Source organism: Pleuronectes platessa, chromosome 2 (genome assembly GCF_947347685.1).
Source record: "Pleuronectes platessa chromosome 2, fPlePla1.1, whole genome shotgun sequence".
Lineage (NCBI taxonomy): Eukaryota > Metazoa > Chordata > Actinopteri > Pleuronectiformes > Pleuronectidae > Pleuronectes > Pleuronectes platessa.
This window is the reverse complement of record NC_070627.1, coordinates 1384609-1412418: the sequence shown is the minus strand read 5'-3', so window position 1 is coordinate 1412418 and position 27810 is coordinate 1384609. Positions and strand designations below refer to the sequence as shown.

General features: G+C 41.4%; 1 protein-coding gene across 2 annotated transcripts in view; it reads right to left on the bottom strand.

The window, feature by feature from the left end:
* LOC128424687 (butyrophilin-like protein 2) overlaps window positions 1-27810 on the bottom strand; it is a 138100-nt gene that overhangs the window by 28436 nt on the left and 81854 nt on the right. Inside the window, exons 1-7 of one of the 2 annotated variants that reach the window (XM_053411032.1) lie at window positions 18371-18559; window positions 17098-17314; window positions 16407-16736; window positions 15279-15557; window positions 14127-14399; window positions 12176-12448; window positions 10399-10466 (exon numbers count right to left, since the gene is read on the bottom strand). In XM_053411032.1, the coding sequence (XP_053267007.1) occupies window positions 10399-10466; window positions 12176-12448; window positions 14127-14399; window positions 15279-15557; window positions 16407-16736; window positions 17098-17155 (1281 nt within the window). In that variant the 5' untranslated portion in view covers window positions 17156-17314; window positions 18371-18559. Of the gene's footprint in view, window positions 1-10398; window positions 10467-12175; window positions 12449-14126; window positions 14400-15278; window positions 15558-16406; window positions 16737-17097; window positions 17315-18370; window positions 18560-27810 lie in introns of those variants that run through there. The other variant, XM_053411025.1, reaches the window with a different exon arrangement.

Below are 27810 nucleotides of genomic sequence, written 5' to 3'. Positions count from 1 at the left end.
AAATAAACACAAAGTTTTGATTTATCACTTTAGTTTTCAGGATATTTTATATTGAGAAACTTGTCAATTTTCCTTCATATCAATAAATTCTTATCTTAACGAATAATAAACCTTTTGCTCGTAACCTTTTTGTATAATTTTTGTATAATTAATAATAATCAGATTTTTCTTGTAAATGTGGAGCTATAACAAAGTGCAGAAATAGATCATGACTCAGCAGAGCTCGAGTCTCCCCCCGACCCAACAGGCCCCTGAGGAAACCAGTTAAATCCACCAGATCCTGATGGTTCTGGATCTGCACTCAATCACACACACTCGTTAATATCAGTCCTGTAAACATCTGATGGTTTTCATCAAGATCCGTGAATTATTCTCTGAGGAAACAACGGAAATATTGAAAAAGGTCCGAGCTCATTATCGAACAGGAGGTGAAAACATAACCTCCTCAGTGGGGGTTCATATTCTGACCTGAAATTAAAGTTCCAGCTTCTGCATTGATGATAAACTATACAAAGGTTCATTTCAAATAATGTCCACAGAACAGTTTTATACGTGCGAGTGGACGAGGCTGGTTGATGTAAATATACACAGAGTATTTATACCGATCATCAAGGGCAAACATTGTAAACACGTAGATGTCAGAGTCTTGTCCTTTCTGATGTAAAACAGATTTTAAACTTTTAAATTTTCATCGGGAAGAGGATCACTGGGGTCCGGCTGAATGAGTCCATCACAGTGATCAACTGAAGGTCAGGGTGAGTCAGCTGCTGGTTCCAGCCTCTCAGCAGGAGGCTGACCACCTGACTGACCTGATCCCCCAAACGTGAGGCCAGACCTGCAGCGTAGTCCAGGTGAGGGCCACACCGCTCCAGTATGGCACAGGCCACTGGTCTCCAGACCAGGTTGGATGAGAGTGTCTTTAGACCAAAACATAAAGGGTCAAAACAGACAGAGGAAAAACAGACAGGGTTTAAACATCAAGTGGCCAATTGGGCTCGGATTTTTGCCATTATTTTTTTCAGGCGGTAAAACTCCTGTTTTGTGAACCACGGGTCATCCTCATCCTTCAACACGGAGTGTCTCACTGAGTGGAGGAAAAATTTCAAATCAGGGAAGAAGTCCTCTACTTTAACCAGTCTGAGCCCTTAGTCTGTTGTAAAAAGGTCCGGATGCTGGTGAAGGTGTAGAAATCATCAGAGAGCTCTGCCTCTGCTCCTCTAGTGTCTGTTTGAGTGTTTCTGACCTCGTTCTCCTGATGGACGTCCTCAATGTCCTCCCCCCGTGAACCTGGTGTTTCGCCCCGCGGCTCCATCAGGACAGAGGCCCCAGCACCCCCCAAGGCCGGCGGGGGCCCCGGTGCAGGAGCAGCGGAACCATCGACCGCCAAGGCAGGCGGGGGCCCGATGCAGAGGCAGCCGACTGGCCCCCACCGGCTCTGTCCGGGCACAAGCGGATCAGGTGTCCCTCCCTCCCACAGCCAAAACATTTCATGTTCCCTGATGTTACATGCACTGTGTAGTTGAACTCCTCAATTTTAAAACTAAAAACCAGGTTCAACTCTTCCTCACTTTTCTTGAGCACCATAAACACGTGTCTCCTAAAAGACACGACATGTTTGAGGTGTGGAGATCTACTGTAAATGGGGATCATTTTTATGGGGGACATTAATTGTCCATGTCTGGCCAGTTCTTTCTCTATTAGCTCATTCTTCAGGAATGGGGGGACATTAGAAATGAGGACCTTCCTGACTGGATCATCCAGGGACAACACAGGTGTGAAGGAGCCCTGAATCACCACTCCACTCTCCAGTAGCTGGTTAGCTTTTTCAATGCCCTCTACAAACACCACCACAGCACTGTTCATACGTGAGGCCGACTTCACACTGTCATACCCCACAACCTCACCTACAGCCAGACCGACCTCCTCCACCGAGCAGTCCACAGCCGGACACAGTTTGATGCCGTGTCGCCGTGTCAACTTGTGGAGGCCGGAGCCTCTACCTGCAGCAGCCATGCTGCACAAACACACAACTAAAAACTGCTGCTCATGACAATGTCACTCACACAGAAACAAAAAACACCTCTACTACAAGTGCAGAGGGAAAAAGAGCAAAGAAAACAGGTAGAAAAATCAAACAATTTGAACAAACTTTTCTCCAGCTCACTCACTCCCAACATGCACTCCAACACAGAGAGAGAGAGAGAGAGAGAGAGAGAGAGAGAGAGAGAGAGAGAGAGAGAGAGAGAGAGAGAGCTCCTGTACTGGGGGTCGCACCAGTGCAGGTTTCATCTACATACGATTGATATAACGTCACTTTGACCTTTAACCACCAAAATCGAATGAAAGGTCTCATCGGCTGTGTTGCTCAAGGACACATCAGCACGCAGCAGGAATGGGGAAGACGGGGATCGAACCACCAACCTCCTGGTTAGAGGACGACCCACTGCACAGCCACAACCGTCCTCTTTGAGTTACACTGAACGTTTGCACCATATTTTCAAAAATTCCCTTAAGTTGTTCTTGAGATATCGTGTTCACAGGAATAGGAAACAGATTCAAGACTCACTCAGTTTGTTTTATTTCCGCAGGTGTCACAGTGTATCATGATATAATGCTTTGGTCACATGTTGAGCAGGCACAGAGGAATAAGATTCACTTTAGCTGCAATACAGAAACATCTGAGGAGTCTGTGTTTTTATATTAAAATATCAGAATAATTCAAAAAAGTAGTAAATATAAAGAGAACAGAAATTACTCTAAATATAAAATATTCTTTGTTTGTACAAATTTTTCTTACAGTAAAATTCACTTGGCAGCTGAAACTCTGTAACATGTATCCACAGTAAAAAGACATTCAAGACATGTTCGGTTTTTAACAAAGGAAAAAGACTACCACCCAAATATAATATTTAAATACCATTTCATACTACATATGCTATAAGGAATCATCTAAGTGCTACTAAATTGTAAGTTTAGTTTATATAAAATATGGTATAGTTGGACTTAAAAACAAGTGTTACATTCGTTCAATAATAAATACTTGTAAGGCTTCATATATGGCAGGAGTCACATTTCCCAGGTTACCCTTTAAAACATGGTCCCATAAAAATGTAAACTTACGTTAACAAGAACGCTTGTGCATTGAGTTCGTGAGCTCACAATTCACAACAGTGACAATAGACTAATTCCACTGAAATGGAATATGTAGCGAAATAAAGCTTTAAATTGGAAGAAAAAAGTCTCAGATTTTTAGGGTAGACTTTGATAGCTTACACATTATGGCTGATAACCTGATAACATGGTTACAAAAATATATTCAAATGAATCCCTTATCACTTCTTTTCCTTCAATTTCCTAAAAATCTAAAGCCTGATATTTTCCTTTTCTTCAGAGCTACAGCATCATGATCTGAAACAGCATCTACATAAGGTCCCTGACATTCTCCTGTTAGCTGCACTGTGACGAGAGAGACACCGAACCTTGCCCAACAACATCCACACGAGAGCAAGTGTAATCCAGACCAGGATGGTCAAACTCATCTCTGGATATGTTGGGATTAACAGATTTGACCATAAGCACGATTTCATAATGGCAAGAATTGGTAAAACTACGATATCCAACTACGGTGTCCTGCCTCTGGAACGTCAGGTGATTTGTGTGTGAGCCACTGAAACGTTAGTTGAGAAGAGGAAACTGAAGTAACAGACTATTTCCACTGACACTGGCCATCGGGAGAATCGTGGACCTGTGATATTTCCTCTGTCAGTAATCGTGGCACCAACATCTCATATGGAGACTTCTCTAGTCATGAGTCCAGAAGCAGCTGAAGGAGGTCTCCCCTGTTTACAACTGGTTTCATAACATCGATAGCTCTGCAGACTCATTACATTTAACATTAGATTCAATAGCCCCTCTAAAAAAGAAAAATGTCAAACATAGTAAATTAGCTCCGTGGTATAATTCCCAGACAAATGAGTTAAAACAATTATCAAGAAAACTAGAAAGGAAGTGGCGCTCCAGCAACAATGTTGAAAATCTAATAGACTGGAAGAATAGTGTTAAAGAATATAAAAAGGCTCCACAAAGCAAGAGCCACCCACTATTCAAAACTAATAGAAGAGAATAAAAACAACCCCAGGTTTCTCTTCAGCACTGTAGCCAGGCTGACAGAGAGTCACACCTCCACCGAACCCAGTATTCCTCCATCCCTAAATAGCAATATCTTTATGACCTTTTTTAATGATAAAATTCAAACTATTAGAAATACAATCAACCATCTCCTGCCCTCAATTGGCACTAATACCCTCCCAGCAACAGAGATCTCAGAAACGGCTGAGAATCCTACCCATTACTTAGACAGCTTCTCTCTGATCACCCGTGATCAGTTTACCAAATTAATCTCAGGTTCTAAACCAACAACCTGTATCTTAGATCCCATTCCTACCAAATTACTTAAAGAAATTCTGCCCCTAATTGATAGTTCGTTACTTAATACAATCAATCTGTCATTATCATCAGGTTATGTACCACAGTCTTTTAAAATAGCTGTAATCAAACCCCTACTCAAAAAACCCACCCTAGACCCAGAGGTTTTAGCCAATTACAGGCCAATATCTAATCTCCCCTTCAGGTCTAAAATCTTAGAAAAAGTTGTTGCCAATCAGCTGTGTGAGTTTCTCCAGGAAAATAATATATGAAGACTTTCAGTCGGGGTTTAGAGCCAATCACAGTACAGAGACAGCCTTGACAAAAGTCACTAATGACCTTTTAATAGCCTCAGATCAGGGACTTGTGTCTGTCCTCGTTCTGTTAGATCTCAGTGCAGCATTCAACACAATTGACCATCAAATTTTATTACAAAGACTCAGACAGTTAATTAACATTAATGGAACCGCCCTTAACTGGTTTAAATCGTACTTTTCTGATCGCTCCCAATTCGTGCAAATTAATGATGAGTCATCTGTGCGCACCAAAGTTAACCATGGTGTTCCACAGGGCTCTGTGCTCGGCCCAATTTTATTCTCATTATATATGCTTCCACTAGGAAACATTATCAGGACACACTCGGTAAATTTCCACTGCTATGCGGATGACACCCAGTTATACTTATCAATAAAACCTGAACAAAGTAATCAATTAACTAAACTTCGAACATGTCTCAAGGACATGAAAACCTGGATGACCCGCAAGTTTCTCTTATTAAACTCAGACAAAACAGAGGTTATAATACTTTGCCCCAAACACCTTAGAGATACATTATCTAATGATATAGCTGCGCTAGACGACATTGCCCTTGCTTCCAATGAAACAGTCAGGAACTTGGGAGTGATCTTCGATCCTGATTTATCCTTTAATAGTCACTTAAAACAAATTTCTAGAACCGCCTTTTTCCACTTGCGTAATATTTCAAAAATCAGACATGTCCTTTCCCAAAAAGATGCAGAAAAACTAGTCCACGCCTTTGTTACCTCGAGACTGGACTATTGTAATTCATTATTATCAGGCTCCAGCAGTAAGTCGTTAAAGACTCTACAGCTTGTCCAAAATGCTGCAGCACGTGTCCTGACAAGAACAAAGAGAAGAGAGCACATTTCTCCAGTATTAGCATCGCTACACTGGCTTCCAGTTAAATCTAGAATAGAATTTAAAATTCTCCTCCTCACCTTCAAGGCCCTTAATAATATGGCGCCTTTTTACCTTAAAGAGCTGTTAGTACCTTATAAACCCGCTAGAGCACTCCGCTCCCAGAATTCAGGCTGTCGTCCCTAAAGTCTTTAAAAGTAGAGTAGGAGCCAGAGCTTTTAGCCATCAAGCCCCTGGGCTGTGGAATAATCTACCACTTTCAGTTCGGGAGGCAGTCACCATCTGTTTGTTTAAGAGTAGACTCAAAACCTTCCTTTTTGATAAAACATATAGTTAAAGCTAATTAGTGCGCCAGAACGTTACTTGTTCTATTTTATGACACATGACACACGGAGCTTCTCTTTCCAGCTTCTCCTTCCTCTTCTCCATCCCTATCCCCCTTCCCCGGAATCCCTTTGCTTTATCACCCGCAGATCCAGGGCCTCTGTGGCCGCACCATGGATTGCGGTTTGTGGATCGTGCACCGGGGGTCGCGGTGGTGGATCCATTGTGGCGGATTCTGAGTCATGTGGGCTGATCGTGGTGCTGGTGGCGGACCCTGTGTCACGTTGGCATCGGGCACGGGCGGTGGACCAGGACCGCGGTGGTGGCTCGTGATGGGTCCTGGTGGGCGGCGGTGGACGGTGACTGAGGACTGGAGTGGCGTCTGGTCTGGATGGTGGATCGTGGTCTGGATGGTTGCTGAGCATGGACTGTGATTGCAACGGGACTGCTTGGCATGTCATGTTGGGGTTGTCCTTCGGGATGTCTACCCTCATCAAATGCTGCTAGAGACTTTGATTATTGATGATGTTCTCCTGCATGTGGCATCTATTGCACTTCTGTCCGTCCTGGGAGAGGGATCCCTCACATGTGGCTCTCTCTGAGGTTTCTACGTATTTTTACCTGTTAAAATGGTTTTTAGTAGTTTTTCCTTACTCTTGCTGAGGGTTAAGGACAGAGGATGTCACACCCTGTTAAAGCCCTATGAGATGAATTGTGATTTGTGAATATGGGCTATACAAATAAAATTTGATTGATTGATTGATTGATAACATGATCACATTCGAGATGTTTGGCGCACCATCGGTAATGACCCAGAAACTTTACACCACGGTAGTTTCATATCATCAGCAGCTGAACAAAGAGAAGCGAACAGATCCGTTCCTCTGGTTTGGTCTCTAAGGCTTTGGAGGTTAAGCAGCTCCTCTGTTACGTTCATGTTGTCGTCAACTCCTCTCAAAAATAAAAATCAAGAGCTGTGCAGTGTCAGAAGCATCGGTGCAAAAAGTCACTTCCCTGTCCCTCAGTTGTCTCTGAATAGCTGACGATATGTTCTCGACTCTCCGTGCCACAGTGTTACGTGGAAGGCAATTGCCTCAATTTCTGTGAAAAAGAACTGTAATTCCCATCTCTCTTGAAAGCGGCGGCCCTCGTGTCAACTTTCCTCTTTTTCTGTGCGGTCGCCATGGTCGAAATGAGCTTTGAACGGTTCAGTCACTGAAGAGCAATGCATTGTGGGATATGTTGGCCTGATAAGGATCCACCAGGTGGTGGCGTCGTTGCTCAGGGAAAGGAGGACGTGTTGGAATCAGTTCAGTCGCTCCTCAAATGTCCCTCACGCGGTGGAAGTGACGTCATGATGACATCATTATCTTTAAATTAACAGTGTTGTGTGGTCGTCACTCTGAAGCTTTTCAACAGAACAGACACACTAGCTGCAGCAGCAGACCTCACAGATCATGTGACAGAGTGAAGAGGGCGGAGCAGACGGACGCTACAGAGACGTTTCCATATCGGTCTGAGTCTGACTTCCCAGAAGAATCCCGTTTGCTGCTTGATCTGCAGCAAGAAAAACAACAAGACAGGAAATCAACTCCAGTATGAAAAACACACAGAGTTTACAACTACACCATAAATGACTGGATATAAAAAAAGGGATTATGACCTATACTGTCATCAGCCACCAGGGGGTGATATAGATTAACAGTCATGTTTGTCTCTATCTACAGTCGATGATAAATACCAACAGAAATCTTTGTGTCTCTGTCAAGACTCTAAACATCAGATGAAGAATTGTTTGTGTTGTCGTCTGCTCATCATCATTATGTTGATTTAATAAGTTAAATAAACTTACTTTCTTCAGGTGGTTCTGCAGTGGGAGATTTCTTTTTACACACAGGGTATTTATATAGTAAACCAACGACGAGAAGAGTCAATAAAACTGCAACAACAACACCAACAACAGCAGCAACCCCTGCACCCCAACCAGGAACCATCCCTCCAGCGTCTGAAAGAGAGGACAGAAGACAGCGTCTTAGGGTTGACAAGAAACTTTCCATGGGAAGTTAAGCTCGGCTCGCAAATTAAACGCTGAGCAATAAAAAAAATCATTCAAAACTCTATTTTAAAGATGAATGGAATGTAGCACACGCTGCACGTTGAATTTCAACCCTACACTGTGCATTTCTCCATCACATGCACAGATAATTCCCAGCATCCTTCACACTACAGCAGAGCTAGTGAGGCCTGCTGTAGTGTGCAGGACTAGTCAGGTAAGTTTAGATGATATTACTGGGGGAAATATATGAGCATGCTGATTGAGGATGGTTCATCTGTTCATTTAGCCTATTTCTATTCATTTATACATCAATTGTAAAAAAAAAATTACGACGAATCCAATTGTTTGGTTAACTATTTCAGGGTATATGCAGCAATCCTGAGATTAAAGTCAATACTTTTCAAGACCCTTCTAATATTTTTGAAGACCCCGGCGCCACTAGGAGCTGTAACCGGTCACATCAGCGACACTATTGAGTTGAGATAGAAAAATTTAATGAAGTTTGCCAGAACTTCTATGTAGCACTGTATCAACACAACATAATTCAGATAGGCCGGGAGGGAATAAAGCTCAAAAGAATCAATTTAGTTACTAAGCCAAAAGGCACAATTTATTTATAACACTAACATGCTCACTCACTCACAGATAGAGTACATTTTAAAGTAAAGATGCATAAACTTTGAATATTCCCGGAATTTTGCAAAACCTAGAAGTGATGAGCAGATAGAAACACCAGAGGGATGAAGGTCTCCAGGCTCAGTGACACGATTCATATTTACGATTTGTGAATTTGAATTCATCCGTTCAGATTCCACAGAGATTCTCTCATCAGCTTCTGCTGCTTCAACAATTACTACAGATATGAAAAAGATGCTTCATGTTTCCAACCTGCAGCTGCAGCCTGAATGAAAACAGAGACTGAAGAAGTTCAGGTTTCACACAGTTCATCAACATGTGGGTTCTTCCTCTTCTCTCTGGAGATCAATGAAGTTCAGTAGGGCTTCCACTAACCACTATTTTTCTATCGATTAATCTGTCGACTATTTTACAGATTAGTCGATTAATCTAAACGATTCATTTTCCTCCAAGAAAATCGAATTGACCATTTCATTTCTGTAGCGCCGCGCCGCACAGCACCAAAGAAAGCCCGGAGCCTCCTCTCCCCCCCCAGTTAAACCTTTGTGCAGTTCACATGGGCTGCGATGCGCCTCGCGCCCTGCACCCATGGTTTCGATGTTGAGTCTGTCGAGTTCGCTTAATAATGTGTGTGAGACCGACTGTGTACTAATGTTGACATCTCCATTCGGGTCCTCACTTCCGTGTCTGACCCCGCCCCCCACATTCATTGCCTCCTCCTATTGGTCCACAACATTCCAACATAGGGGCTTCCTATTGGCTAAACCTACATGTCAATCAACTGTTGTGAATAACATTGAACTATATTAAACGATATTAATGACATATTTTATATGATATAAATGATCAAATATGCATCCCATGGTTTGTATTCCCCTTCTGTTGTCCTGGAGTTTTTATTTCCCCAATCACATAATTAAATGACCCCCTCTGCCCTTCCACTACAAGCAGATAGAAAGAGAGGGGGGGTTATGAAGACCATCATCATTAACCAGTACATTTAATGGGTTACATACAACAACAAGCGGAGAAAGCAGAATCTTTGGCTGACCGGCGCTGAGAAATGTGTGTCCTGTAAACCCGGCGTTATGTAGTGATATTGAAGAAGAACATTTGTTATAATGAATTGAAATGAAACGTTTTAGAAATCTAAAAAGGTAAATGCATAATTTGTGTGGGTCCGACGCGTCGACTCAATATTGACGTCGACGTATTTTCAGCGTCGATGTCATGGATGACGTCGACTAATCGCGGCAGCCCTAGAGTTCAGTCTCAGACTCACAACTGATCGGACTCAGGCTGAGACGTTTGAAACTTTACACACACGTCTCCTCACAGGAGGAAGGTTGTGGGTTCTAACCTGTGAAGTGATCAGCAGTTTGTTCTCCCTGTGTCAGTGGGTTCTCTCTGGTTCCTCCACCTTCCTCCCATAGAGACATGAGGCTGTGTTCTACTGGTTGATCTAAATCACTGGTGGGTGTGAACGATGCTGGTTTGTCTCTGTCTGTGAAGCATCACCCCCCCCCCGCCCCCTCTCAGAAGATGAGTTGTGTAGATGATGGATGATTAAAAGCAGAAATATAAAGAAACTCACCAGGGACAGGTACATATGTCTCAGCACGAGTCTCGTTCTCCTCCTGAGTGGAGACACAGCGATAGTGGTCGGTCTTGGTCACAGTCGTTTGGAGGATGATGTCATATCTGCCTCCTCTTTTAGTGACCTGATGTTCTTCAGCAGGAACAATGTCTCCATCACCATCCAGCAAATAGACTTTAGGTTTTGGAGACGCACCTCGAACAGAACACTGCAGCTGAACTCCTTCCTTTGTTTCACCAAGTATCTTGATGTGCGGCTCTGGAGCTGCTCCTGTGAACATGAAGAAAAATGTATAAAGAACATTTACAGAGATAAACATCTGATAAATACCAGGATCTTTCTGATATGTTTGTGAATGTGGGAGACAGAGTGTTCAAGAGGAAAGAAAACTCCTGCTCGGCTCAGACTCTGTTAATAATCCATCCTGGTGTAATTCTTCTGTTTCAGCTCAAACACTCACCAGAGATCTACGTGGAGTCTGGGTTTGACTTCAGGAAAATGTTACACATCTTTTATTTTGCTGTGACACAACAGACACGGTCACGATTTGTGAATTTGAATTCATCGTTCAGATTCCACAGAGATTCTCTCATCAGCTTCTGCTGCTTCAACAATTACTACAGATATGAAAAAGATGCTTCATGTTTCCAACCTGCAGCTGCAGCCTGAATGAAAACAGAGACTGAAGAAGTTCAGGTTTCACACAGTTCATCAACATGTGGGTTCTTCCTCTTCTCTCTGGAGATCAATGAAGTTCAGTAGGGCTTCCACTAACCACAATTTTTCTATCGATTAATCTGTCGACTATTTTACAGATTAGTCGATTAATCTAAACGATTCATTTTCCTCCAAGAAAATCGAATTGACCATTTCATTTAAAGCCCGGAGCCTCCTCTCCACCCCCAGTTAAACCTTTGTGCGGTTCACATGGGCTGCGATGCGCCTCGCGCCCTGCACCCATGGTTTCGATGTTGAGTCTGTCGAGTTCGCTTAATAATGTGTGTGAGACCGACTGTGTACTAATGTTGACATCTCCATTCGGGTCCTCACTTCCGTGTCTGACCCCGCCCCCCACATTCATTGCCTCCTCCTATTGGTCCACAACATTCCAACATAGGGGCTTCCTATTGGCTAAACCTACATGTCAATCAACTGTTGTGAATAACATTGAACTATATTAAACGATATTAATGACATATTTTATATGATATAAATGATCAAATATGCATCCCATGGTTTGTATTCCCCTTCTGTTGTCCTGGAGTTTTTATTTCCCCAATCACATAATTAAATGACCCCCTCTGCCCATCCACTACAAGCAGATAGACAGAGAGAGAAAGAGAGGGGGGGGGCTATGAAGACCATCATCATTAACCAGTACATTTAATGGGTTACAGACAACAACAAGCGGAGAAAGCAGAATCTTTGGTTGACCGGCGCTGAGAAATGTGTGTCCTGTAAACCCGGCGTTATGTAGTGATATTGAAGAAGAACATTTGTTATAATGAATTGAAATGAAACGTTTTAGAAATCTAAAAAGGTAAATGCATAATTTGTGTGGGTCCGACGCGTCGACTCAATATTGACGTCGACGTATTTTCAGCGTCGATGTCATGGATGACGTCGACTAATCGCGGCAGCCCTAGAGTTCAGTCTCAGACTCACAACTGATCGGACTCAGGCTGAGACGTTTGAAACTTTACACACACGTCTCCTCACAGGAGGAAGGTTGTGGGTTCTAACCTTTGAAGTGATCAGCAGTTTGTTCTCCCTGTGTCAGTGGGTTCTCTCTGGTTCCTCCACCTTCCTCCCATAGAGACATGAGGCTGTGTTCTACTGGTTGATCTAAATCACTGGTGGGTGTGAACGATGCTGGTTTGTCTCTGTCTGTGAAGCATCACCCCCCCCCCCCGCCCCCTCTCAGAAGATGAGTTGTGTAGATGATGGATGATTAAAAGCAGAAATATAAAGAAACTCACCAGGGACAGGTACATATGTCTCAGCACGAGTCTCGTTCTCCTCCTGAGTGGAGACACAGCTATAGTGGTCGGTCTTGGTCACAGTTGTTTGGAGGATGATGTCATATCTGCCTCCTCTTTCAGTGACCTGAGGTTCTTCAGCAGGAACAATGTCTCCATCACCATCCAGCAAATAGACTTTAGGTTTTGGAGACGCACCTCGAACAGAACACTGCAGCTGAACTCCTTCCTTTGTTTCACCAAGTATCTTGATGTGCGGCTCTGGAGCTGCTCCTGTGAACATGAAGAAAAATGTATAAAGAACATTTACAGAGATAAACATCTGATAAATACCAGGATCTTTCTGATCTGTTTGTGAATGTGGGAGACAGAGTGTTCAAGAGGAAAGAAAACTCCTGCTCGGCTCAGACTCTGTTAATAATCCATCCTGGTGTAATTCTTCTGTTTCAGCTCAAACACTCACCAGAGATCTACGTGGAGTCTGGGTTTGACTTCAGGAAAATGTTACACATCTTTTATTTTGCTGTGACACAACAGACACGGTCACGATTTGTGAATTTGAATTCATCGTTCAGATTCCACAGAGATTGTCTCATCAGCTTCTGCTGCTTCAACAATTACTACAGATATGAAAAAGATGCTTCATGTTTCCAACCTGCAGCTGCAGCCTGAATGAAAACAGAGACTGAAGAAGTTCGGGTTTCACACAGTTCATCAACATGTGGGTTCTTCCTCTTCTCTCTGGAGATCAATGAAGTTCAGTAGGGCTGCCACTAACCACAATTTTTCTATCGATTAATCTGTCGACTATTTTACAGATTAGTCGATTAATCTAAACGATTCATTTTCCTCCAAGAAAATCGAATTGACCATTTCATTTAAAGCCCGGAGCCTCCTCTCCCCCCCCAGTTAAACCTTTGTGCAGTTCACATGGGCTGCGATGCGCCTCGCGCCCTGCACCCATGGTTTCGATGTTGAGTCTGTCGAGTTCGCTTAATAATGTGTGTGAGACCGACTGTGTACTAATGTTGACATCTCCATTCGGGTCCTCACTTCCGTGTCTGACCCCGCCCCCCACATTCATTGCCTCCTCCTATTGGTCCACAACATTCCAACATAGGGGCTTCCTATTGGCTAAACCTACATGTCAATCAACTGTTGTGAATAACATTGAACTATATTAAACGATATTAATGACATATTTTATATGATATAAATGATCAAATATGCATCCCATGGTTTGTATTCCCCTTCTGTTGTCCTGGAGTTTTTATTTCCCCAATCACATAATTAAATGACCCCCTCTGCCCTTCCACTACAAGCAGATAGAAAGAGAGGGGGGGTTATGAAGACCATCATCATTAACCAGTACATTTAATGGGTTACAGACAACAACAAGCGGAGAAAGCAGAATCTTTGGTTGACCGGCGCTGAGAAATGTGTGTCCTGTAAACCCGGCGTTATGTAGTGATATTGAAGAAGAACATTTGTTATAATGAATTGAAATGAAACGTTTTAGAAATCTAAAAAGGTAAATGCATAATTTGTGTGGGTCCGACGCGTCGACTCAATATTGACGTCGACGTATTTTCAGCGTCGATGTAATGGATGACGTCGACTAATCGCGGCAGCCCTAAAGTTCAGACTCACAACTGATCGGACTCAGGCTGAGACGTTTGAAACTTTACACACACGTCTCCTCACAGGAGGAAGGTTGTGGGTTCTAACCTGTGAAGTGATCAGCAGTTTGTTCTCCCTGTGTCAGTGGGTTCTCTCTGGTTCCTCCACCTTCCTCCCATAGAGACATGAGGCTGTGTTTTACTGGTTGATCTAAATCACTGGTGGGTGTGAATGATGCTGGTTTGTCTCTGTCTGTGAAGCAACACCCCCTCTCAGAAGATGAGTGGTGTAGATGATGGATGATTAAAAGCAGAAATATAAAGAAACTCACCAGGGACAGGTACATATGTCTCAGCACGAGTCTCGTTCTCCTCCTGAGTGGAGACACAGCGATAGTGGTCGGTCTTGGTCACAGTCGTTTGGAGGATGATGTCATATCTGCCTCCTCTTTCAGAGACCTGAGGTTCTTCAGCAGGAACAATGTCTCCAGCTCCGTTCTGCCAATGAACTTTAGGTTTTGGAGACGCACCTCGAACAGAACACTGCAGCTGAACTCCTTCCTTTGTTTCACCAAGTATCTTGATGTGCGGCTCTGGAGCTGCTCCTGTGAACATGAAGAAAAATGTATAAAGAACATTTACAGAGATAAACATCTAATAAATACCAGGATCTTTCTGATCTGTTTGTTAATGTGGGAGACAGAGTGTTAAAGAGGAAGAGATAAAAACAGAGAAATGCACAGATGAAGCTTCAGGACAGGATTTGTCGATTAACTTGTGGTCAAAACTATTTATGAGCAGTTATTTGTCACATTTCTCCTTTAGAAAGTGAAGGACACTTGAATTCGGTGCAATAGACATCTTCTTGAAAATAAACAGGTTTTTGTTCACATGTTCTCTGTTAATGTGAGAGACAAAGTGTTAAAGAGGAAAGAAAACAAAGAAATGAAAGCACAGAATAAAACATCAGATCTCTGCTGTAACAGAACATCATGAGTCACATCACAAACGAGTCACTTTATTAGGTCCACCTGTTCAACCTGAACACATCACGACTCCTGTAATGTTCAGTTTCTTTAGTCACAGGTTTTAGATTCAGTCACAGGTTCGATCCCTGAGGTCAGAGGTCAGTGATGCTGTTGAACTGGACTGTGTCATGTTCAGAGCTTTTCCTAATATTCTGATCCCTGGTGTTTCTAAGCAGGGAGGTTAAATGAAAGAGACAGTTCTTAGTGTCATGTGGTCCAGTACAACACCACATGTAACTGGGACCTCAGTAATAATCACATCACTGAGTTTAAACATGTCTGACAACAGAAGCTGAACTTTAGAAACTTTGGAGAGTTGATGACGGAGCTGTTTCAAACACTTTCAACCTGTTCAGGAGTTTTCATCAAACTTTGAGCCACTGAAACTTTCTATTCAACATGAAAACATGTAGAAACTCCAAAGAACAATGATCTGAAGATTAAAATACAACTGACTGTTCAGCAGCACAAAGATCTCAGCATGAGTCTGGTGGTTGAGCTCCTCCTGAGTGGAGACACAGCGATAGAGGTCGGTCTTGTTCACAGTCGTTTGGAGGATGATGTCATATCTGCCTCCTCTTTCAGAGACCTGAGGTTCTTCAGCAGGAACAATGTCTCCAGCTCTGTTCTGCCACTGAACATCAGGTTTAGGAAACGCACCAAGAACCTCACACATCAGAAGAGCCCAGACCGTTGTTCCATCAAGTATTGTGACAGATGGTTTTGGAGCAGCTCCTGTAAACAGTGTTTTTTTATTCGGCTTGTTTTTATTCATTTATTTGTTTTTCTCTATTGATCTGTGATTATTGTCTACATGTACGCACTGTACCTCTCCCAAAATGTACAAAGTTACCCAAATTTGAAAAAGGTTGACAGCAGAAGAAAGAAAATTGCCCTTGGGCTGATGTAAGTTTTTGTATACAACTGTCAAATAAATAAAGAATATAACAAGAAAAAATTTAATATCACAACATTTTGATTTCTAGCTTGTGTCAAGAATAATTTTCTGACTCTAATGACAAAAGAACTTTTTTCATTGTTACAATATTCTGTATTAAATCAAACAAATGTGTAATTTGTTGTTGTTAGTTAAAAATTAGAACACGGTGATAATTGAATAAAGGAACCATAATTAAATCAGAGATTTTTTCTATTCATAGATTGAGTCAGAATCAAACATTAAATTTGATGAAATTCTTATTTAATGAAAAAAACTGATTCATGTGTTCATGATGAGTGAAGTGTTATTGTCACGTGATATTTCTCAAGGTGACATTTGCTGAAACCTGCGGATCCGACTCACCTGAGATGTTTTCATCACTTCGGTTAAGATAGGATTTAAAAGATAAAAATAAAACACGATGATGTCAGAGCCTCTGTGTGATGTCATCAATCTGACAAAACACGTGAATATGGAAACTTATTGATAAACAGACGTTTAACATGTAAAACTAAACAGAATAAAAACAGTGTTGAGTTTAAACCAGTTTACAGATGAGACTGGTTTGTGTCCGTTCTGGACAAAGAGTCAGGAAACACCTCAGACTGTAAATCATCTTTTCAACAGTTTTATGAAAAACTCACCGACGACGAGCTCAATGTTTGATCGTCTCTCTGGAACAAGAAGTGGAAATAAACAGGTGTAGTTCCCACTGTCAGTCAACTTGGTGGCTCTGATGACTATGGAGGCGTTACCCTCGTGCAGATGTTCTGGGAAATGAAAGACGCGACCTCTGAACTGCTCGTCCTGACGTGAATCTCCATCATTGTAAACTTTTCCCTTATCGTACATGAACACCCCCTTCTTGTCCTTATTCCAGTCAAAGAGCTCCTGCCTGATGTTCTCGCTGCTGAAGGAACATGGTAAAATGACATCATCCCCTTTTTTCACCAGCACTTTGATGGGGGCTGCACCTGGAACACACACACGTGCACATCAGTGAGTTCACATGCACGTGATCAGGTTTAACAGAAAGACAGAAAACACATCAACACATGTTCACCACAGTCAAACAGCAGTTTAGAGACGAGTGGATGAGCTCAGTTGAAGCCGAGCAGTGATGTCACCTGTCCATCAAGTGATAATTATTCATAACTTCAAACCTCTATATAATTTAAACAAGTGAGTTAGAAAAATATCCAACCCTCTCAGAGTTGTCATGAAGGAATAACTTAGTGATTGGGACTAACCCGTTTTTTGAACCCGGCTGTAAACAGGTTTAATTCTGATCTAAAGTCAGGCTTTTTAACATGGGAGTCAATGGGATCCTCTCACCGGTTCCATCGCTTCTTCTCCACAGACTCAGGAAACTCACGAGCAGATGAAGCTTCATCGTTGTCCGAGTCCAGTTGCGACGTGTTGACCGTGGCTGTGAAATCACTGCTTCATCGTTCTCTCTCGCTCTCTCTCCGTCTCGAACTCTTTCACTTCCGCAGTCACTGTGCCTTTATACTGAAGTCTACGGTGGCCCTGAGAGCTCAACGCACTGCAACTGTATAAAACACAAGCAAAGTAAGAATCTTCATCAATTTCACAACACAACTCAACACATGACAGAAACACTCTCCAAATACCGAAATGCGCAGCGAATACAGAACACGACAACGGAAGTGTTTCCAGAGGACAGCTAAAAGTGATGTACACTGCTGTCACAGGAAACACAAAAACGTTTGCGTCTTGAGCTAAAAATGTGTGTCTTTTATCTTCTGATCTATGTCTCCTACCCTGCTCTGACCTCGCGTCCGTCGTGACAAACCAGAATGAAAACAAGCCAAAATGAAATGGGAGTAACGAGGCTATTTTTAAAATATAAGGAGTAGAAAGTACAGATATTTGCATGAAAAAATTTAAGGAGTAGAAGTAAAAAGTCGTCTGAATACTCCAGTAAAGTATTGTAACTGTCTGCTAAAACCGGCCAGTTTATGCATACTGTTTTATTCTGTTATTTTGGGTTGGGCATATTTAGTTTTTTATGTTCAGCTAGGACAGTGGTTCTCAAAGTGGGGGGCGTGCACCTCTGGGGGGGCTCGATGTTACAGATGTAGATCTATGTTTTTTAAATAAATAAAAAAATGACTGCCGAGGCAAATAAGATGACTGACAGACAGACAGACAGACCTTCAGTAGATCACCGCACTTCACACACATGCGCTTTGTAAAAATGACGAATCTGCCACCGGCTCTGAAAAAGAGCGTCAACATCTGGAATGTCGCCAGAAGCCATGCCCGCCAGTTAAACTGGAACACCGGCGTCGAGTCTATTTTTTCCGCTTGACGCGAGCGTATCGCGACATGAAACACACTGGAAAATGATTTTAAACTATATTTTATATGATATAAATGATCAAATATGCATCCCATACTTTGTATTCACCTTCTGTTGTCTTAGAGTTTTAATTTTACCACTTTTACCAACCACATTATTAAATGTCCCCCTCTGCGGACTCGGAGAAGCATACAGAGGCCTTCAGTCATTCCGCTGGTCAGTCAGTCAGTCGGCGATCTCAACCGGCAGCGACACCGCAGTCGCCGACCGGCAAGTGCTTACCCAGTTTCTCTCAGAGGTCCGGTTTCGAGGGATTCCACTGCCTCTCTTTTACTTCCTCAGCTTTAGTTGTCTCGCTGTTTTGCCGTCTTCCTCCGCTCTCGCTACACACCGCACTTCCGCTTTATCCCCTCTCCTGCGACTCATCCTCCATCAATAAATAGGCTTGCCGTCGCTCTCTACGTCATCATCCGGCGACGCAACACCCCGATTGGGGGGGAGTAGAAGAGGTTAGGTTGTCACTGGATGGGAGTGGGTCGTGGAGACATGGAGCCCAGATCCCAGAGATCGAAAGGAAAACAAACAGAAAAGTGAATAATATGCTGTGGTGCGTAACTGAGTTTAAAGTTGATTATATAAACTTATATTTGCAAAGGTTAATTTACAAATAATCAAAACAAGACAATCATAGACCTTTCTTTTGTGGTCAACAATTTCAATAAAATTTTGAGGAGTAATAGCCACATGAGTGGACATTCAAATATAAAAGATTCAAAAAGTGGCAGAAAAGTGACAGAAATCTTTGGCATTTCATGAACAATTAAATGATTAACAAGCTGAATTTCGATAAGCAGCTAATTTAACAGCATTTGAGTATTTGTGTTCAAACCATTTTCCAAAAGTCATCAGCTGCTTCATAACATGATATCACATACAAAGGACAAATGTGTGAGACAGCTGAAACAAACAAAACAAAATTAATAAAAGTCATTCTGCCACATTTTCCTTCATGATAAAATAAAAAACAAAAACAAAAGTAGAGCTTAACAACGTCTTTCAAATTAAGAGTATTGGATGTTAAGATAATTGGTGAAACAAAAAATCCAAAAATATTTTCCCTTCTTCTGGTTCTTTAAAAGTTAAAGTGTTTGATTGATTGATAATGATTGATCAGCCCTTCAGCACATATCTGAACATGATATCTACATACATGTGTCTTTATAAACATGTGAGTATTGAGCATCACATTACACAGGTGTACCTAATAAAGTGGACACTGCTTCACTATCCACAGGAAACACATTTTGTGCTGAAACTGATGTGATCCTCAGACTGTGTGTGTGTGTGTGTGTTTGTGTGTGTGTGAATAAAGTGAGTCACTGTTCAGTGCAAAGTTTAATTCCCTCTGATTAAGAAAATAAAACAGGGTTAGTGTGTGTGTGTGTGTGTGTGTGTGTGTGTGTGTGTGTGTGTGTGCGCGCGCGCCCGCCTCTGGTTAAGAAAATAAAACAGGGTTGTTGAAAAATAAATGTTATTTTCGCGAGAGGGCGCCACATTATGGGGTGCGGTTTGTAAAGCAGCTCAAACTGAAATAACAGCAACATGTTGTCACATTTAGCTTCAAACCATGTTTAAAAAACTGGTGTGAATTTTTGAGAGTCACTTTTTTGCACATTTACAACAATATTTGTCAACTTAGAGATATTTTAAATATTTAAATCCAAATGTTAAATGTTACACTTAAATGTTAAATGTTAAATATAAATGCTAAATCTAAATCTAAATCTAAATGTTACATTTAAATCTAAATCTAAATGTGAAATCTAAATGTTTAATCTAAATCTAAATCTAAATGTTAAATCTAAATGTTAAATTTAAATTTAAATTTAAATTTAAATCTAAATGTTAAATCTAAATCTAAATCTAAATGTTAAATCTGAATCTAAATCTAAATGTTAAATCTAAATGTTTAATCTAAATCTAAATCTAAATCTAAATGTTAAATCTAAATCTAAATCTAAATGTTAAATCTAAATGTTAAATCTAAATGTTTCGGGTGAAACTAAATATTTAACTATTCAAATTCAAATGCCGGTAACAGGAAGTAACAAAATAAAAGCTCGAGGAGGTCAAAGTTGCCTCTTCAAGAGCCTCATCTTCCTCCAGATAAACAGGGCTGAGCAAACAAAGATAAACAGGGACAACAGAAAATTCAGCAGAAAGCCCAGAGAGAGCGAGAGAGCGAGAGAGACTTATATCAGAGGTTCATAATGTAAATAGACCAACATCTACACTGCTGTATTTCTATGAAGCCCAAACAATATCTTACACAAATTCTGCCACATTATAAGGAAACAATTGTCTCGGGTCCCCTGCCTGGCCCTGATTTTCACTCTCTCGAGTGCTGCTCTCTGTCTCCTGACATCTGGCCTCACTGTCCCTTGGTGGTGAAGGCACTGTACTCCGCACTGCATAAAGAAAGGAGGTCATAGGGAATTATTTTTGTAATGATGTTAATCTCATTTTATCTAAGTGCAACTTAACCCTAATTCCATCTTTTAAGTGTGTTTCCTTTAAAAGGCAGCCTTTAAGGATTTAGGGTGAAGCAAAACTGAATGAGATGAGCTAGGTTTGAGAGTTGCCTCTCCCTTTCAGTACAAATGACTGAATTGTGCTACTAAGCTCAGTCTACACCTCTTATAATGACTTGTAGGTAGATGAATCAAGACTTCCAATCCAAATACAGTTTACAGGTTGCTTACAGTGATCCAATTGAGGCTGACAAAACAAAAACAAAAAACAAACTGGTGCTTAAATTCTATCTGAGGAGCAGAGGGCAACCATAACACAGTGCCCCGGAACCAAGTCCAGATTTGACTTAGTCCCCCTCAGTAACTTTGTTTCAGTAATTGGAAAGAAAGTACTTAACATTTCTAATTACCCATATCTGAATTTTGGGATGAGCAGAATTAGAACAGATACATTTTTTTTATAAATAAATGATAAAGTCATTGCAGTGAGAAAAACATGACAGATCAGTCAAAGTGCGCCCCCTTGTGGCTGGCCATAGTGGCTACAGGTCATAAGTCCCACATCCTTCATAAAAGTGACACTAAAAACTCAAAGTACTCTTCAAATAAAGGTTCTCCAAACGTGTTTGTTATTTTATGTAGTTAATATCACGATAATCCATGTCGAAGAGTCCATTTTCCCGGATAAGATTTATTTCGTTATTTGCCACTATAAACACACTCTGACCTCCTCGAGCTTTTATTTTGTTACTTCCTGTTACCGGCATTTGAATTTGCATATTAGTTAAATATTTAGTTTCACCCGAAACATTTAGATTTAACATTTAGATTTAGATTTAACATTTAGATTTAACATTTAGATTTAACATTTAGATTTAAATTTAAATTTAGATTTAGATTTAACATTTAGATTTAACGTTTAGATTTAGATTAAACATTTAGATTTCACATTTAGATTTAGATTTAAATTTAACATTTAGATTTAGATTTAGCATTTAGATTTAACATTTAACATTTAAGTGTAACATTTAACATTTGGATTTAAAATATCTCTAAGTTGACAAATATTGTTGTAAATGTGCAATAAAGTGACTCTCAAAAATTCACCAGTTTTTTAAACATGGTTTAAAGCTAAATGTGACAAAATGTTGCTGTTATTTTCAGCGTGAGCTGCTTTACAAACGGCACCCCATACCACATTACGCCGGGTTCACACCACCACTGTTAAATAACAGCTGGCTCCCATCCACTCCCATGTTAAACCTCTGTGCGGGTCACACCGGAGGCTGAAGCGCGGCGATCGTTTCGGCGTCGAGTCTATTTTTTGCGCTTGACGCGAGCGTATCGCACCAGGAAACACACTGACAAAGGATTTTAAACGATATTGATGACATATTTTATATGATATAAATGATCAAATATGCATCCCATACTTTGAATTCCCCCAACCACATTATTAAATGTCCCCCTCTGCCCATCCATTACAGCCACACACAGTCATAAAGATAAAAAGAGAAGGGGGGGGGGGGGGGGCTACGTATTCTCCACATAGGATTGAGTGGAGAATATACGTAATTTACCCTCGACACCCGACATTTAACGGAGTAAACAGCGGAGAAGTTCTTCAACATGGATGACATTAAATTAATAATTGAAGTGGAGAAGTGCAGTGAGTTGTATGATCCTCGGAACATGTTGTATAAAGACAACACCAAGGAGGACACATGTTGGGACGCTGTTGCTTAATTTTGGAGCAACAAGTAAGTATATGCTTTTATACTACTGGATCAACGGGTGATATTATTAGCGCTGCCCGGCGGTTCAGCGTCCGGTGTGAACCCGGCGTTACTGAGAATAAAACACATTGATGATTTGTAGAGAAAACAGATCAAAGGAAAAATGAACTCATGGACATTGTGACTCATTTCAAATTTTAATTAAAGTTTCATTCCGTCTGATAAAGAAAATAAAACAGGGTTGTTGATAGTTCACGTAACAAGTAGACGTCACGTTTGTCTCATTCACTATTATAAATATTTAACATTTTCATTTCTTCACTGTTCTTTTCTTTAACCTCTTTTACTCTGAGACAAACATTTACAGTTAAAGTCGTAGAGGTCGAGTGATTCTGGAAAATAAAACATGGGAGAGTTCGACCAAAACACTGAAATCACTTTAGTTTCTTCACAGTTTGAACAGAAACGTCCAAAACAGTCTCAACACACAGTTTGATGTTTGTCACGTTTTATTCAAAGTGTTGAACAGAAATAATGAAGCAGCCTGAAATCCTCAGAATCATCAGGTAACAACATGAAGACAAAGTCAGAGTCAGACAGCGACGGGTCAAACATCACAGTGACAACAGGAAGCAGCTGTGACTGGAACTGGACCCGACTCAGCACTATTGACATACACCAAACACCAAACACATAACACATACACATATTGACATACACCAAACACATAATACATACTCATATTGATATACCACATATATTCCTTAAACCATACTCATAGTCAACACTTTATATCACACATCCCAGCTCCCTGATTCAGTTCGCACAGAGACAGTGAGTAGACCTTGGGCCACAATCTCTCCCCCAGACAGCACACTAACGCAGCTGCACTGATACAGCAACATTATCACCTCTGGTGTGCACGTACGACATCGTCATCATGCGATATTCCAAGAGGATATAATCTATGTGCGCACTCTGTTTAAGCGTCTTTCTTCCTGTGCAGCCTCCTGCGTAGAACTAGAGACCCATGCATGTTCAATTGCTGGACACCGCGTTTTCCTGACCTGTGACCTCTGAATAAACTTGCTTAACTTCAACTTGAGAACGACGACTCCTCTCCTTTGATTTCCACCCGCAACAAATGGTAGCAGAGGATGGTTTTAGACGATTGAAAGAGCGGAGTGGAAAAACAACCAGTCGGGGAGGAGGTCGTCTCTCGGACGGGAAAGAACCGCCCTGCGTGGCTTGTCTCTCCTCGGGAACCTGATCAAACAGCTGTACTACTAAAAAAGGTAAGCAGAGCCTATTTAATTGAAATCTGCATATTGTCGTGATAGGAAATAAAACTAAATTTTTGATCAGTAGTACTGAGGGTGAGTACAAGTTGCCTATGCTAAATTTAGAATAGTAATTGCAAAGGTCTGAAAACGCTGTGTATTTAGCAATTGTGTTTTTCTATATTTAATAAAGAGATACCGGCCGAGAGAAAGAGATACCGGCAGCTTACACTGTAAAATATGACTAAATGAGTTGGTGTAAGAGTAGCCGAGAGAAAGAGATACCGGCAGCTTACACTGTAAAATATGTCTAAATGAGTTGGTGTAAGAGTAGCTGAGAAGAAAAAAAAAGGAGTTAAAATTCAGCCAGACCCATGTTGTAAAATAGCTCCACGACGGTGGTTGATGTGGGGGTTGGCGTGACGACACACACTGTAAAACAAAGCACCTTAACGGGTTTGTGTGTGGGACTATCGCTACGGATTTAACTCACAGGCCCTCCAAATCTCGCAAAAAAGGGAATGGAAGGGCCTAACAATTGGACTATCAAATATTATAATTAGAAAAAGTGACTGTGGGGGAGACTACTGAGGAGCAGCCCTTTTGCGGTCTCTGCCCGTGTGTTAGCATTCCTACACACTGATAGCAAAGCGCACACACATCCCCTCTCACTGACGGAGCAACACACACACAATTTCATAGACTGACTGAGAAAAAAAAATGGAGGATTTTGGGGAATATGTGACCGCACAAGTGAGAAATATGACCGCTCCTAAGGAGTGGAAGAGTAGGGAGGAAGTGTGGAGCAAGATTTTGATCGGGTGGCGTAATAAAGGGTGGATATTGCCAGGGAACATAGCCCCAACCCGGAAGGTGATTGGAAATATGAGAGCCGCACTGCTCTTAGCAGTGGATGAGGCGGAATCAGCAGAGAAAAGCAGCTAAATGCACTCTGTTCACCAACCACCATGTTAAAACTAAAATGGCTAAATTGGAATTGGAGATAGGCTCACAGGCTCTGGATGTTTGCTTGCGGGTTGTGTTCGGTATGCCGAAATTCGGAGAAGGGACTGATGGCTTGGGAGTGAATGTCAAAACTCCCAGTGGGGACAAGGAGCAACTGCAGGAAACAGCCAACACCCTTGCAGTGCCAACCCCGGCCGCTGTGCCATCCCTATATCCCCAAATGCCCCCTCCTTACAGTGTCTTTGGCTGTTTTTATCGGCATACTCGTCACTTGTGGCTGTTGCTGTATTCCCTGCATGCGCACCCTAGTGAATCGTCTCATCACCACTGCCTTAACCAAAGAGATTCGCCCTACCCCATATGCTCAGTTCCCCACATTCCCCTTTACCATTGACCAAGATGATGACGCGGAGGTGTGTCCCTTGCTAGACTCTGCCCCTGCTGCCTCCACCACAATTGGTCTGTAGTGCCATTCCCCCAAAAAAAAAAAAAAAAAAAATTAAATTAAATTAAAATAAAGAATGAACTCTTAATCAAGTTATCTGCCATTGCAACTTAAAAAAAAAAAAAGAAGCACCAGCTGTGATGTAGGTTGGGTGTTTGGTGTCAGTTTTGAGTTTTTTGATTGCTGTGACTCCATTAATCACAGCTATGTTTAGACAATTTTATCTATAATTGTCAAGTTTTGAGTTTGTGATTGATTGCTGTGATTCCATTAATCACAGCTATGTTTAGACAATTTTATGAATATAATTGTCAGTTTTGAGTTTTTGATTGCTGTGACTCCTTTAATCACAGCCATGTTTAGACAATTTTATGAATATAATTGTCAGTTTTGAGTTTTTGATTGCTGTGACTCCTTTAATCACAGCCATGTTTAGACAATTTTATGAATATAATTGTCAGTTTGACTTTTTGATTGATTGCTGTGATTCTTTAGATCACAGCTATGTTTTGACATTTTATATCGTTATGTGTCATTTTTATAATCATTTGATTTGAGTGCTGTCCGTCTTTTAATCACAACTATGTTTTGGCATTAAGCGCTCCAGTTCCCCAAGCAAGCACACAGAACTTGGGAGACACAATACTGATACAGCCTGAAGTGCTAGCAACCTCTCAGAGCGACACCACACCCCCTCTCACACACTGATAAAGATCCTCTCGGCGGGACCTGCGAACCGACACCGGAGTTTTATTTTTCCTTATGTTTTCTATTTTCCTATTCATTTTTGAGCATTTAACAGAGTCCACAGTGTCAGAGGTTGATTTTGCTTTTTGTGTTACATTTTCTCTCTAAATCCACAGTATCATGCATGTGTTTTAATTAAATAAGATATGATTGCTGTGATTCTTTTAATCACAGCTATGTTTAGACAATTCTATATCTATAATTGTCAGTTTTGAATTTTTGATTGATTGCTGTGATTCTTTTAATCACAGCTAGGTTTTGACAATTTTATAAATGCAATTGTTAGTTTAATCCTTTTTGGTTTTAGTAGCTGTGATTCTTATATCACAGCTATAAGTTGACGTTTCATTTTTTTTGTATAATTCCCCTTTTTCCTGCCCTTTGCCTTCCCTGTGATGTCCACACCTATCAGGTGTGGAAAGGGGGATTTATTGACATACACCAAACACCAAACACATAACACATACACATATTGACATACACCAAACACATAATACATACTCATATTGATATACCACATATATTCCTTAAACCATACTCATAGTCAACACTTTATATCACACATCCCAGCTCCCTGATTCAGTTCGCACAGAGACAGTGAGTAGACCTTGGGCCACAATCTCTCCCCCAGACAGCACACTAACGCAGCTGCACTGATACAGCAACATTATCACCTCTGGTGTGCACGTACGACATCGTCATCATGCGATATTCCAAGAGGATATAATCTATGTGCGCACTCTGTTTAAGCGTCTTTCTTCCTGTGCAGCCTCCTGCGTAGAACTAGAGACCCATGCATGTTCAATTGCTGGACACCGCGTTTTCCTGACCTGTGACCTCTGAATAAACTTGCTTAACTTCAACTTGAGAACGACGACTCCTCTCCTTTGATTTCCACCCGCAACAGCACCTTCACCAATAAACACTGACTCATCACATTTTCACTTTAGCTGCAGAACATTCACATTGATTGAGAGCAGAGCAGCAGGTCTGAGATCAGTGACGTGTGGTTGAGTCAAAGTTCAGCTGAGAGAAGAACCACAAGCAGAGAGATCATGAAACAGAGAGGAACATCCTGTCTCCTTCAAAATACGTGTCCAGGATGTGATGTCACAGTTTCATTTCACTTTCTGAAGAAAAGGTCAGAAAATGACTTCATGCATCATTCAACAGTCTCTGCTTCCTATTGGACGATAGATACGACCTGAAGCTTTTATACATATATTGAAAAGTCATAAATGTTCATGTGACAGGAATGATGTCATCGTGACGTCACTGTGAGGTCAGAACATGACGTCATAGAAGCTGTGTCCTGGTTCCAGGGCCGTCTCCTTTGTGAAGGACCAACTGAAATGAGACGTCTGGTCCACGGAGGACTTCTGTGATTTGAGTCTCCAGCTTGTCCCGCTGTCGCCTAGCAACAGAGCTGCAGCTGGACAGGACCACACAGTTTTAACGACCTTTGGTTTTTAACGTGTGAATCGTGAGATGTATAAAGAGTAAACATCACAAGTTTTATCAGCCAATAAGATTTGAGACGAGACCTTCAGCTTATTCACAAGAACCAATCATGTGTTGTCACGTGGTGGAAGTGAGGTCATGATGACATCATTATCTTTAAATAAACAGCGTTGTGTGGTCGTCACTCTGAAGCTTTTCATTCGTGTTTGAGTCGAAGGTAAATACTTGTTGGACCAATGGAGAAGTTCACTTCCTGTTTCCTGTGTCACCTGGTCATTGGCAGACACACACCGCCACACTAGCTGCAGCAGCAGACCTCACAGATCATGTGACAGAGTGAAGAGGGCGGAGCAGACAGATGCTACAGAGACGGATCCACATCAATCTGAGTCTGACTTCTCAGAGGAGTCCCGTTTGCTGCTTGATCTGCAGCAAGAAAAACAACAAGACAGGAAATCAACTCCAGTATGAATATCACACAGAGTTTACAGCTACACACTGCAAATAACAATAAACAACTACACACTGTACAAAACAACACCATCAGTGACTGTAT